This window comes from Octopus sinensis, linkage group LG7, assembly GCF_006345805.1.
Source record: "Octopus sinensis linkage group LG7, ASM634580v1, whole genome shotgun sequence".
Classification (NCBI taxonomy): domain Eukaryota; kingdom Metazoa; phylum Mollusca; class Cephalopoda; order Octopoda; family Octopodidae; genus Octopus; species Octopus sinensis.
In genome coordinates this window covers 101,211,530-101,226,529 of record NC_043003.1, presented here as the reverse complement: position 1 = coordinate 101,226,529, position 15,000 = coordinate 101,211,530, and the positions used below count along the sequence as shown (strand labels likewise).

General features: G+C 33.0%; 1 protein-coding gene across 6 annotated transcripts in view; it reads left to right on the top strand.

Moving 5' to 3' along the window:
* Positions 1-15,000, top strand: part of LOC115214039 (vasculin) — a 202,954-nt gene that overhangs the window by 141,359 nt on the left and 46,595 nt on the right. For all 6 annotated transcript variants that reach the window (XM_036505022.1, XM_036505020.1, XM_036505019.1 and 3 more), the window contains one exon: positions 11,848-12,045. In XM_036505022.1, the coding sequence (XP_036360915.1) occupies positions 11,848-12,045 (198 nt within the window). The remainder of the gene's footprint in view (positions 1-11,847; positions 12,046-15,000) is intronic.

The window sequence follows — 15,000 nt, the reverse complement described above, 5'->3', positions numbered from 1 at the left end:
AATAATAACTACAACAATCAGTTAGATAAAACAGGGTTTATATATAAACACAAATTAACTAAACTTATATAAGTAATTTGATTAATGTCTACATTTAATTTTTCGTTCGTCTAGGGAATTAGCTAAATTTTTATTATTAGTTAATAATATCTCCTTAAATTCGTCAGTACATAATAAACAAAAATTACTACCTATTCGATATGATTTTGCCTTATGTAAATGTAAATGGCATTTAAATTAAAATCATTCCTATTATCATCAAAGTCATTACACATTTATATACTACATCATCGATATTACATTTATTATTAAATTTACATTTAGTTTTATTTCTACACGTATAATTAATTATATTATTATTATTATTATTATTGGAATAATTATTTGATTTGTTTTTGTAAAACTTATTCAGCTTAAATTTATTAAAAGAAGAAATAATGTTACCTACATTATTAGTAGTAGAATAACCAACTCCATAATTATTACTAGAAAAAATGTTATATTTTATATTATTTCTAATGAATTCTTCAATTATAGTTAAAATCTCTTTAATAATGTTTGTTTTAACTTGTGCTCCATAAGGAATAACTAACCAAATTTTGTTCTTATTATTAATATTATTAAATTTATTACTATCATTAAATGAATTAAATTTAATCTTATTTTTTACTCTATTTATGTTTTGTATTATCATAATACATATTATTAATACCATAATTACCTAAATAAAATGTATCATAATTCTTAATGTTAAGTTTATTATTATAAAAAAATATAGGAATCATTTATATTATAATCATATTTAGAATTATTAAAGAATTTAATATTATTATTATATCCCACCTTGCAGGGCTTCATTATAATAAAGTGCGTGTTTATGGAAAATCTCAAAATTAGAAGAAAGCAACAATATTCTTTTTCCTATATTATCTATCAATGATTTCTTAATATATCAAAGGTTTTCATTAATTTTATGGAATGGTTGGGTTTTACCTGTTATTAGATTAAAATTAGCATCTAAATAATTAACATTATAGTTATTATATATAGTAATACTCAATCCATATCTGTTAAAAAAAACTATATAGTTTCTTTTTATATAATTCTAGTGTTCTATTGATGCAATTCTTAGTTATTAATAAAAGGTCATCCCTATATAAACCACCCTCCAACTTCAATTTTTCTAATTGAAGTTCCGATAATAAAAACCTACTAAATCAGTTGCCTATAATATAGTGATGATGAAATAAACAGTGACAAAGAAATATATATTCGAATAAAAACTATAGATAAAAGTGGATGTAAACAAATACGAATGAATGACAAAATGCAAAAAATATAAAAAGATATATAATGAAATCTACGGTGAAAAAAACTTTTAAATGATAAAATATAATAATCTTAATTTACAAAGTAATAGTTAGAGCGTTATAATAACGTAAAAAAATATTGTAAAACAAATATTGTAAAAAATATTTATGTTTAATCTACTGTTGTATAACATGGTCATAATTCGAGCTAAGTTCTGCTTAACACCTCAAAGCTCAGCAAAAATATCTACATTCCCACATACTTGCTGCTTCTTTTAAACTATTGCTTAATTAGCATATTAACTTAATAGTAACGATGGTGCAGGAAATAAATAGATGCATTATGGGAGTATTACTTTCTTTTATTTCTTATTATTCCCACCCTTTGTTCACACTCACCGCACTACTATACCTACCCACATTGAATCGTAAGTTAATTTAAACTAATACGTTCATATTAAATAATAGTAGTAGTAACATTACGTACAAATTAAATTTATTTCTTTATTTTAGGGTTGGACGTTATTAATTAAACACTTCAGTTTATATTTACATTTTATTTTTCTTTCCTCCTGAGCATTAAGTTTTGGTCCATAATATTTCCATGAATTCATGGGTACATAACAGACATAACCTATTCTCAATTCTATACGATTTAGTTTTACTTATTATATCCCACTTTAATTCATATTTGATTTCTTTCAACTTTAACCTCCAAATGTATTTACTTAATCTTGTCGATTTCATTAGTTTCTTATTTTTAAATGAATTCATATGCTGTGCTATTCGTTGTTTAATTTTATTCGATGTTGACCCAATATACGTTCTATCTGGATAACTTTCAATATCTGTATTATTTATTTTGCTTTTTTCATTTCCATCTACATTTACAGAAACCACACATTTATATACTACATCCATTACATTACATCTACCTTTAAATTCACAGTGGTTTTTATCCCTACAATTGCAACTTTTAAGGTCTCCAACCCTCCTATTAAGATGCTTATTTAATTTATCGTAGTAATATTTATTCAACCTATGCTTATTTAGTGATGAGATGATGTTCTCTACATTGTTAGTAGTAGAATATCCCACTCGTATATTATTTTTAGAGAATATGTCCATATATTTTTTGTTTTCCATAATAAATGATTCTATTGTTTTAGTGATTTCTTTTATAATATTACTTTTAACTTGAGTCCCATATGGGACTATCAACCATATTTTATTTTTATTTATGTTTATATTATCCCTCGTATCTTTATTTACATAAATATTGTTATTATCTTCTATATTATTTAAAGTTTGGTCTGAATTATAGTTTTCGTTTAATTTTAAATACTTCCCCATTAATTCAATCCTATCCTTATTTTTTATTCCATTTGTATTTTTTGTGTTTTATCAGCTTCTTGAATTCAATAAAATTACAATGTGTTGTCCTATAATGACTATTATACTTATTATTTTAATTTTAATTTTTATTTCTATTCCTGTCTACATTTTCTTTTATGTTTTTCGCTATATTAACATTATTTAGGTTGTTTACGTTTTTGTATTTTGTGTAATTGTTACTATTTTTATTCTTATTATAGAATTTAATTTCCTTGTATCCAGCCTTCCTTAATGCTTCCTTGTAGTAGTCTCATAATTCGAAGAGGGCATTGGAATTCTTTTCCCAATGTTATCTATCAAAGTTTTCTTTATCGAAGAGGTGGTGGTGGTTACTGTATGTGTTTATGTATTTCAAGTTTTCATTAAATTTATGGAAAGGTTGTATCATCCCAGTTGCAATATTCAAATTTGCATATAGAAAATTTACATTATAATGTCCATTATAAATTGTAGTTTCTAAACCGTAACTTTTAAAGAAACTGTATAATTTCTTTGTATAATTTTCTAGAGTTCTTTTCGTATAATTCTTTGTTATCAATAGCAAATCATCTCTATATAAGCCCCCTTCTGTTTTTAAATTTTCTAATTTTAATTTGGAAAGTAAGTAGATCCCAACTAGGTCGGTTACCTGTGCTGAGTCCGGTGCTCCCATAAGTACATCAAAGTACTCCCTTGTGTCCTTTCTAGCCCATAATTTATTATTGTATTTTATGAGTGATTTCCTTGCCGTTTGGACTACCTTAATTTCCTCTATCGTCATTCCTATTTTATTTTTGGCATACATCAAGGTGTTATTCGACACTATCTCATTTATCGATGCATAATAATTATCAATATCTATTTGTATAAACTTATATTCCTTACTGTTTTTAATATTTTTAAACCATTGCAATGTTTCCATTGTACTACCCCATAATTTTAGGTGTTCTAAATTATTTAATTTATTTATATATTTGTCTAATATTATTTTACTTAATTTACCTAAATCCAACTTACATGGGCATATCAGTTGGACTTTAGGGTCTGCATAGAAATTATCCTTATGGTCTTTTAAAGTTATCTTTGGGTGCAACGGCACATAAGGTTCTGTTTTTTTATCTAGTTCATAATTGGTCATTATTTCTTTATAACTCTTATTTATTTTCTCTAAAGTATTATTTTGAACTTTTTTATATTTTTTATTGATTTCTCTCTCTAGTAAGCTATCATATGTTTCTATATCTAATTAATATAAATTTCTAGTTTTATCAGATTGTACGAAGATTCCTTCTGTATTTCTCAGTCCTTTTATTTTAATAGCTAAGTTTTTAAGATAATTATTATGCCTGTTCGGGTATTTATAAAATTCTATATTTTTTACTATTTCCCAAATTTTGTCTTCTAAGTTTTGCATTTCTTTATTATACAATGGTTCTTTTCTAGATACTAATAATTTTATTATTGTCTGTATTATTTATGTCTAAAGTATTTTTCTTATTGAGAATAATTCAATTTATTTGAATCCCTGTGATGCCAGAATTTTTATTCCCTAATTAATATATATATATATATATATATATATATGTATGTATATCTGTATGAGTTAGAAGAAACTATCTAAGGTATATTGAATATCCAATATACTACTGGATGTGTACCTACGTATTTTCAACCGAGTGCTTACTATTGCATGACAATATTAAATAATAGTTGTGGGTGGGGGTAAATTGAAGATTTACCCAGGATTTATAAGGCAAATAATAAAATGGAGAGGATATAAAATTGACAAACATCAGCCAGTAAAGATTCCATTACATCTATGTATTAAATTCTAGTGACAAATGCAGATATAAGAAAGGAAAAATGAATAACATAAGAATTCTCAAGTAGGCACCCATCATCATCTCCATAAATAGTGATAATGTCAGTATTATTTAATAATAAAAGTTACTGCCCTAATAATAACAATAGACGAAGGAACAATAACCCTAATCTTATGAACATAGGAAATGATACTGTCTGGCTAATAAACCATATGCTATGCAAATTAAAAAGAACTTGGTAAAAACACTCTTTAAACTAATCAACAAATACTTTATGAGAGGAAAAAATAAATACTGGGAAACCATCAATAGTAAAACAGTAATAATAGGTTATAAGCCCGACGCATAACCTGGCTACTATCATTTCCTCCATAAATAATAAAAAAAATTGATATCTTGAAAAATAACAACAATACACACATTAATAACAACAATCTTAGTAATAACATTAATAATAACACCAGTCATAACAATAGTAATGATACCACACCTAATGATACCCCTAATATACATAATAACTGTGCAAGTGTAGACCCCACACAACAGTATAGGCCTTGTGATTGTAGAAATAGAAATAATTGTGTCTTGAGTAATAATTGAAATAGAAAGGAAATAGTCTACCAGTGTGTAGTGAGTGCTCAGTCGAGTAATAAGGTATATGTGGGGGCCACCCAAAACCATATAAAACAGGATTAATCACCATCTGCATACCTTCAGAAACAGGAATAAGAGGAACTCAACTGGTTTAAGTAACTATAGGACCACAATGATGAAGGTATTAGCTATAACCCACACTGGAAGATCCTAGGAATAGGAAATGCATGTTATGTGTAAATGAAATACTTTATATACTTAAGGCTGATTTTCCTCTAATTAACAGTTATAAAGAGAGAAATGGGTTTTGCCTTTATCAGGCTAGACACACTTTCTCTAAATACCATTAATATTTACCATTACGAGTGCTAGAACCTCTTTAGATAATAATAATAATAATAATAATAATAACAATATTTTCCCTAATATCAACACAATATAAATTGATTGCCATCCTCTCCTAATGTCACTCATAATTATGTGGTCCACCCTTTCCCTATATATGTGATTATTAACACCCTCTAATTATTCCACATACTCGATTTACCTTATATATTACGTTCTTTATAAATATACACCTTACTAGTGTGTATGTAAGGGTGAGTGTATGTGTATACATGTATGTGTGCATGAGTGTATATGTATGTATAGATGTGTGTGTGTGTGTATGTATACATCATCATCATCATTTAGCGTCCGTTTTCCATGCTAGCATGGGTTGGACGGTTTAACTGGGGTCTGTGAAGCCGGAAGGATTCATCAGGCCCAGTCAGATTTGGCAGTGTTTCTACGGCTGGATGCCCTTCCTAACACCAACCACTCCGTGAGTGTAGTGGGTGCTTTTTACGTGCCACCTGCACAGGTGCCAGACAGAGCTGGCAAACGGCCACGAACGGATGGTGTTTTACGTGCCACCGGCACGGGGGCCAGGCGAGGCTGGCAACGGACACGAACGGATGGTGCTTTTACGTGCTACCCTGTCAAAGGCTTTCTCCATGTCAACAAAAGCCAGGTACAGGGGCTTATCTTTGGCTAGGTATTTCTCCTGCAGCTGTCTTACCAGGAATATAGCATCAGTAGTACTTCTCCCTGGCACGAAACCAAACTGCATCTCATCTAAGCTAATTCTCTCTCTAATTAGTTGGGCTATAACCCTCTCCGTAACCTTCATTACCTGATCCAGCAGCTTGATACCCCTGTAGTTATTTGTATCTAGGGCGTCACCTTTACCTTTGTAGCAGTTGACTATTATGCTGCTACACCAGTCATTGGGTATGACTCCTTCGTGTATCACCTGGTTAACTATACAGGTGAGTAGGCTATAGCCGACACTACCAGATATTTTGAGCATCTCTGCAGTAATACCTGATGGACCTGGGGCTTTCCCTGTTTTCATGCCTGTAATTGCCTTAACTACTAAGGAACTGTCAACTCGGATTGCTGGTCCCTCTGTTGGGTCAACATTCGGCAGACTCTCTTTATCCCATTCATTTTCCTCATTCAGCAACCTTTCATAGTGGCGTCTCCAAACCTCTCTCTTTGCATCCTCATTTAGCGCAAGTGAACCGTCATCCTTGCGAACACATTTCTCTCCTACCATGTCACGATTCTCTCTCACACACTGTCTTGCAACACGAAATACCTCAAGTCTTTCATCCTCCCGGCGCAGGACATTGGCAATTTTTTTCTTATCTGCTTCCCCTCTGGCTAAATACACCTGCCTCCTAGCTTCCCTTCTGGCAGTCTGATACACTTCCCTGCTACCACCATTCTTCCAGTCCTTCCAAGCCTGTTTCTTTTGTCTAATAGCCCTGTCAACAATATTGTTCCACCACCACGTTATTTTGGGTCTTGAGGGGACTTTGCACCAGCCACAGATCTGGTCAGTGGCTTTCAGCAGGTTGTCCCTTAGAAGCGTCCAGTTGTCTTCTACCCCATGTGTAGCTATACCCCCTTCTATTTCATCAAAGGCTTCAAGTAACATCTCTCTAAATCTCTGTCCATTTGCAGGGTCTTTAAGCTTCCAGACCCTTCTTCTCCATGTTGGTCGTCTTCTAGTTGTCCTCTTAGTCCTGATCCTAAAGTCACTAACTACCAGTCTATGTTGTGGGGTACATTCTTCGCCTGGGAAGGTTTTGGCATTTATAAGCAGCCATCTTTCCCTTTTTCTGGCAAGGATGTAGTCGATTTGGCTAGTATGCCGGCCCGATCGGTAGGTGACCAGGTGGCTTGTCGGTTTCCTGAAGTTAGTGTTGCAAACCATAAGACTATTCGCATCGCAGAACTCCAGCAGCCTGGTTCCCTCCTCGTTGCGGGAACCATAACCGTAGCCTCCATGTACGCCATGGAAGCCCCCAGCACATCGTCCAACATGCCCATTGAAGTCACCAGCCACAAAGAGAAGGTCCCTGTCGTTTGTCAATGAGGCGGTCTGCAGTAGGGTGTCATAGAAACAGTCTTTCTGTCCATCAGGTAGCCCTGGCTGAGGGGCATACGCCGATATAATAGTTGCTAAACTATGATGGAGCACTAATCTAATCTTAAGTATTCTGTCACATACTCTGACTATAAGCATGCCCACACCCCCGACCCCATCAGTATTCCCAGCCCAGAAAATCTTGTACCTCTGTCCTTTGCCTGTGAGGAACCTAGCAGAACCTCCTCTCCACCTCACTTCTTGAATGCAGCATATATCAACACACCTCCGTTCAAGCAAGTCAACGATCTCACCAGATCTGCCTTTTAGTGTGCCAACGTTGAGGGTGCCAACGTTGAGGGTGCCAACCCTGACAGTATGGGTGGGGGTGGTATTGGCCCTAGTAGCGTCATGGACCTGAAAAGAAAACTCGCATTTGGCAGGATTCATAGACAAACAATAAAACTCAAGTTCAAACCGCATACACAACACTAAACATATCTTGCAATGAATGACCACTACCTTTTATGGAAGGAGGTGGGGGTGGCGTAAGACTTTGAAGTGTATCTTGCAATGAATGACCACTACCTTTTATAGTAGGGGGTGAGGGTGGCATAAGACTTTGAAGTGTACAAGGGAGACAAGGATGAGAAAATTTAGGACTTCCTGTACCGGTGGAGTGGGTGGGAGAGCGGGTGCACCGCGAAAACCAGCAGCCATTCCTTTCTTGGAGAGAAATAGTTATTAGTAGGTATAAATACCTAAATTTGAGAGAGAGATATTTTGCCTAATCTATGGGAGAAGCGTGAGCGATAAAGAACTATAAATTATAAATACATTTATTCTATATCTAACGAGACGTGAGGTATACATAGATATAAATATTCAATTACACTGGTTTTTCCTTGGGATGTTACTCCATATTCTTCTTAACATAAATCTCTGCATATATTTTAAACACTCATTAGGAATATATCTGTGTGTCTGGATGTGTATAACTACTAGTACTTGTATGCCTAGGTGAATTAAAATACATCTAACATCTACACTACACGTATATCCCATCATCCCCACATAAGCCAGGATAAACTCCGTTGTAACTATAATTACTCCATATGGTTACGAAGTTACAATCTTTACAACTTAACCTGATACAGTTATAATTATAATACAACATATGGTTATTTACGCTCCCTAAGTTATACCGTAACATAAATACTTTCTGCTTATATCCAGAATTGATAACAATCTCAACCTTACTTTTAGTGTCTATGAATGGTTTACACGCTAGTTTTGCAATACACAGTTACCCCACTTCAACTATAGTCTACAAGCCTAAATATTAACTCAGACATGTACACATGAACCGTGTATTTCGGACTTTACTCGTAAGCTTGAAATTAGTACTCACAACGTAATAACACTCCACAAAAACTATTCTAGTATTTGTCTTAGCTACGCATCTTAGTACAGTAATATACTATCAGACTACTCTCCTATGATGGAATCCATTAGTGTCTGTTTATAATCATTTACTTTTTAACTAATTGCTTCTACCTCCATGACTCTCGTACAGATAATTACTTGTTGATTGCAAGTGTATCTCTGATATAACTAAATAAAATGCTACTCACATACCTGTAAATACTTTCCATAGCCCACAAGATCCTATTTGGATCTTTTCCTTTTGATCGGCAGGTCAATAAATACATTTTTTTTTAACTAAACACTTTCAAACTTTGGATACTGGTAGAATGTGTTGTAAACGAAATGAAAGCAATGCAAAGAGAGTGAGTGTCAAAGAGTATGGTAAATATCAAACCTGGGTACCAAACCGTAAATCCATTAATTGTTAATTAACAAACGATTTAACTTTAAAGTTAACTTTGGAACTCATTATTGGACTAATTAACTTCCATTATATTTAATTCTTTAAAAATGTAATGGAAGTTATCGATAAACAGTTAATGTTAATTTTTACTTTAGAAAAAAACAAAAAATCAGTTTTTGCTCTAAAAACACCTTTAAAAGTGTCAAAACTATAGAATCAACCTTTTTTTTTTGCCTTTAGAACCCCAAAACTTTTTTTTTTTTTGCTTTAGAGTTAAAAATGTTGATTTTGTAGTTTTAACTTTTAAAAGACCTGAAAATATGCTGATTTCATAGTTTTGGCCTTTAGGTTTTTAAAGGCTTTTAGAGCCAGAAAAGGGTAAAAAGAGTGTTGACAATAAAAGAGTGTAGTGTTCAAGAGGCCCTACAGGGCTGTCATGGCCAAGGCACATTACCTTTGGAACCAGCAAGATCGTAGCACTATGGCAGCTGACGTGGGGAGGAGGCTGGTTGTCCCTGGCATAATGAGGTGGAACTCCATCTATGACTGTGGTGACCCTCAACACCCTCCTGGAGACTAAGAGGCCTGTTCTCCATAGAGTCATGACCCAGTTGAAGGTCAACAGCTTCAATGACCAGGGTGTCGACTTAATGAAGGAGTATGTTTAGGTAATAAATTAATAATAAAATAATATTATATTATTATATAATATAATATACCTTGGGACTCTGCTGCCAATAGTTGCTGCGATGATCTTTAGGTTCAAGGACTCGAAGGCCTCATCTACTGCAGCCCATTGGTCAATGCACTTTTGGTAGGCATCAACAAAAGGTTTAGGACCCACCCGGACAATGAGGAATGCCAGCTGGCTGTTACCTTCCACCCCAGGTTTTGCATCATCTGGTTGCATAAGTATGACAACACCAAGGTTGTCAAGGTGAGGAAAGCATGAAGAGTAAGGTCGATGAGACCATGAGGCAGCAGTCTGACAAAGTGAGCCACAGGTCACTCAAGGACAAGGCCCAGAATTTGGTCAAGACCTGGCTGGAGACCAACTCCAAAGACTTGCTGACAGATGTTGCTTTCTTAGGTGAGCAAGTGTTGGTGAATTTGTTTGTCAAGTTCAACACAGCCTTCCTCTCCAGTGCTGCAGTAGAGCATTTGTTCTCTATGGGCAAGACATTTTGAAAGCCAAGAGATCGTTCCATTCTGATGAAAACTTTGATAGGCTAATTTTCATGAGGGGTAACATGCATCTCATAAACAAAATGGAGAATGAGAAGAAGAGGAAAAATTATGTATACATCATGTTTTTCACTTTTTCTATTTTTATTTTGTTTTTATGGCCATTTTATCAATAAACTTTTTTAGCTTAATAGTAATATTGTGTTTCACTTGAGTTTTTTTTTTTACACTTTTCTGATCCTAAAAGCCTTTAAAAACCTTTTTAAAAAGCCCAAAACTATGAAATCAGCCTGTTTTAGGTCTTTTAAATATTAAAACTATAAAATCAGCATTTTTTAAACTGTAATGCAAACCAAAAATACTATAGTTTTGGGGTTCTAAAGCCCTTTAAAAAGCCAAAAAGACTGATTTTATAGTTTTGGCACTTTTTAAAGGTGTTTTTAGGTGGTTTTAGAGCAGAAACTGATTCCTTTGTTTTTTCTGTAATAAAAATTAACGCTAATGGTTTATCGATAACTTCTGTTACATTTTTAAAGAATTAACCGATTAATGGTATCGGAGTTAACTTAATGGTTAACAAAGTTAACTTTTCGATTAATGGTGCCCACCTTTGGTAAATATATATAGAGAGATACATTGGTGGTGAAAAATAAAGAGTGGGAAAGTTGTCAGTCAGAAAATTATACTTTTCTACTATTATTTATGGATGGCCTTTTCTCTGGGACACAGATCTCAAAAATCACATCCATTTTTCTTGAGGATACAGTGTTTCAGAGCCTTTCTAGGCTAAACACACATACATAACCACATACACTTGCATTTATATATATGTGTGTATGTATCTCATAAACACTTTCTTTTTTCTTGTTATTGTCTCAGCTGAGAAACTAAATATATTTAACAACATATTAGTTATTGTTATTAACATCTTTGTCTTCATTTAATAATTGTGTAGTAATGTGTTACCTTGAAATACCCCTCTACAATGCCCAGAACTTAATGCTAACCAAACCAACATTCTAAAACAGTGGAAGGTGAAAAAAATGACTTTTTAGAATCTTAATACACATTGCTACGAGGATTTGAATACTTTTTCTATATTTCATGAAAATGAAAGTAATGTGAAACCAAACTAGAGCTAAATCCAAGTAATTGTGTTAGTTGTATATTAATGATGATATAAAGTTAAAAAATATTTTTATGTTAGGCTACAATAATGAAGAATAAATCATTAATAGTGAAATAAGAACATAATTATAAATAACAGTATTGATATGATTTACCATAAAAACTTTATAAATGTTATGTTTTCAGAATTATGTTTGCAATTCACCTCAAGAATTAGTAAACGGAATTGATTTGTTGTCAATGAAAGACAACAGTACTTCGCTTCTTTCAAGCTCTCTAGAGGCAGAGCAAAGACTTTTGCGTGAAATGGGTTGGAATGAAACTGAAGAAGAATATATCATAACAGAAGATGACAAGAAAGAATTTCAGAAGTTAACCAATCAAGTAAGTTAGATCACATTGACAATTTTCCTAATAAGATTTTCTTTGCTTGTCCTGAGCCAGCATTTTCCCTTGATTAATTAGATATAAATCTGTGAGGAATTCTTACATTACTAATTTTATAATGTGAAAAACAAGAATATGACTAATGTCAACTTACATGACTGCTGTAACCCATCATGTATTGGCACAGAAAACAGTTTCTTCAGTAGAAAACAATATAAAAATAAATAAAAAGTTATTTTAACAGTAGATATAGCCTGGATTATCCAGATCATATCTCATGGATCAGCAGAAAGGGAAAGTGTATGATGGCCACAATTTCAACCTGTTGGTTACATAGATCATAAAATTGTAATCTGCATGGTCAGTCCAGATTTGACTCATAGACAAGGATAATGCTGAACATGTCTTTCCTTGCATGTAGAGCCTACATGTAAAGCCATCTTGGCTGATGGAGATGAACACCAGTATCCCATGTGGTAGACTTGAGATATATCTTTTAACACAAAACTGGTTAAGCCACAAATAATATATATATGTATATATGTGTGTATGTATATACTGAAGTGGTATCAAAAAGTTCCCAGACTAGTTATGTTTAATAAAAAATAACTTATTTACCTAAGTTTTAACATCATCTTCTTTGGAATAGTCACCTTGCACGGCAATACATCTGTTCTGGCATTCTTGCCACTTTTGGAATCCAGCCTGGAAGTTGTTTTCCATAAGCGAGTCAAGGACTTGCGATTCACTCTGGATCTCGACAATGGTGTTAAAACAGCAACCTTTGAGCTAAATTTTCATCCTGGGGAAGAGATAGAAGTTCACAGGTGCTACATCTGGCAAATAGGGTGGATGCAGAAGCAATACCATATTGTTTTTGGTGAGAAACTCATGGGTAAGAAGATCTAGGTGACGGTGCATTGTCATCATGATGAATCCAGTTCTTCTTGCTCCACAGATCCGGTCGCTTTCACTGAATATCCTCCTACAAACACTTCAAAACATCACAGTAGAACTTTTGATTGATGGTCTGGCCCTGGAGGATGAATTCCCAATGCACAATACCACGAATGTCAAAAAACAAAGAGCGTACTCTTGATTGAGCTGTGGCTCTATTGTGCCTTCTTCAGTCATGGAGAATGAAGGGCTTTTCCATTGTGATGACTGCTGTTTTGTCTCAGGGTCATACCTGTAGATCCAACTCTCATCACCAATGATAATCCTTGACATGAAGGATAGGTCATCAGTGGCACACTGACAGAGATCTTGACAGACTTTGATGTAATGTTCTTTCTGCTCAAGGGTTAGCAGGTAGGGGACAAACTTACCAGACACACTACATGTTCAATCAAGATGTTTGGATTGCTTGCACTGACCCATATGACAGACCAACAACATCAGCAGTATCGCCGATTGTCCTCCGACAATCCTCATGCACAAGCTATGAATTTTCTCTACATATCTGGGGTGACATTCAAGACCGGTCTTCCAGGGACGTTCTTCCATTTTTGAAATGCCCGCCCAATGTCTCTGTAGCAGACTTCTCAAGTTGAACGCAAATTTTCACATTGGCTCATTGTTTCATGGCAAAATCACAGACTACAGCATACACATGATCACAAAAACACAAATTTCACTACTTGCAGAGTAAGCACAGTGAGGTCACTCGGCATACTGCCTCATGAAGGTCACTGCTAGCTCTCACTGTGCTTTCAACCATGTGTTACATCTATTGGCACATTATAGAACCAGTCCGGGAAATTTTTGATACCACTTTGTATTTATTTATATTTATATATATATTTATTAATAGTAGGGAATTTAAAATTCCAAGGCAACAGGGGAAAAACAAACTCAATTTAGTAATACTAAATCAAATTTCACAATATATTATATATATATATAGAATTAAGAGACAGAACCTCCATCAAAGTAATTCAATTAATACTGAAAGATATTATCTATGATAAAATATAAATTTAAATATATTATTAATATTGTACTAAAAATTACTATACTACATAATACACATTAAATCGACAATGCGCGTTTCGTGACGGACAATATCAAACTTGATAATCTCAAAATTTAATATTAATTCGAACCAACGATACTTAGCCACTCTTCAGGTTGAAATAACAAAATAAATTTAAAACATAAATGAAGACGTTATAATTAAACTATACATTTAGAAATAATCGATAAAATTTAACAGTATTAAAGAAAAGTAGAAACATAACTAATCTTATTGATGAGTACCAGTTAACTCCGCAAATTAAACATGGATGTCCTCTATTTATATGATTTCCAATTTAGGGGAGATAATTCTTATTATCTAAAGAAAATTATATCCTCTATAGATAAACATGATGTAATATAGCATTTACAGAGAAGTATTTCTAAATTCACATTTATGTAGAAACTAAAACTTTATACAAAATCCATAGAATAAGCTGAATGTCTACAAATTGTTATATACTTACCAATCTATTTGCCTATTTTATAAACCTCTTAGTTAAATGATATTCTAGTTATGTACGTAAGCTACATAATCTACGGCTAATATATTCTCGTTATACTATTACTAATTATGACTATATAATTAGTAATCTAAATTAGGGTTTATATGTATTCAAAACTAGCTAAACTTATTATGTAAGTAATTCAACTTATGTCTACATTTTATTTTTCTCTCATCTTGGGAATTAATCAATTTTGTATTAGATTGTAATATTTCCATAAATTCGTTTGTACAGAATAAACAAAACTTATTACCTATTCTATAAGATTTGGTTTTACAAACTATCTCCCAATTTAAGTTGTACTTAATTGCTTTAGACTTTAATTCCCATACATATTTGCTAAGGCCAGTTGAATTAATCAATTGTTTATTCTTAAATGAGTGCATGTGTTGGGCCACCCTTTGTTTAATTTTATTAGATGTTGACCCCA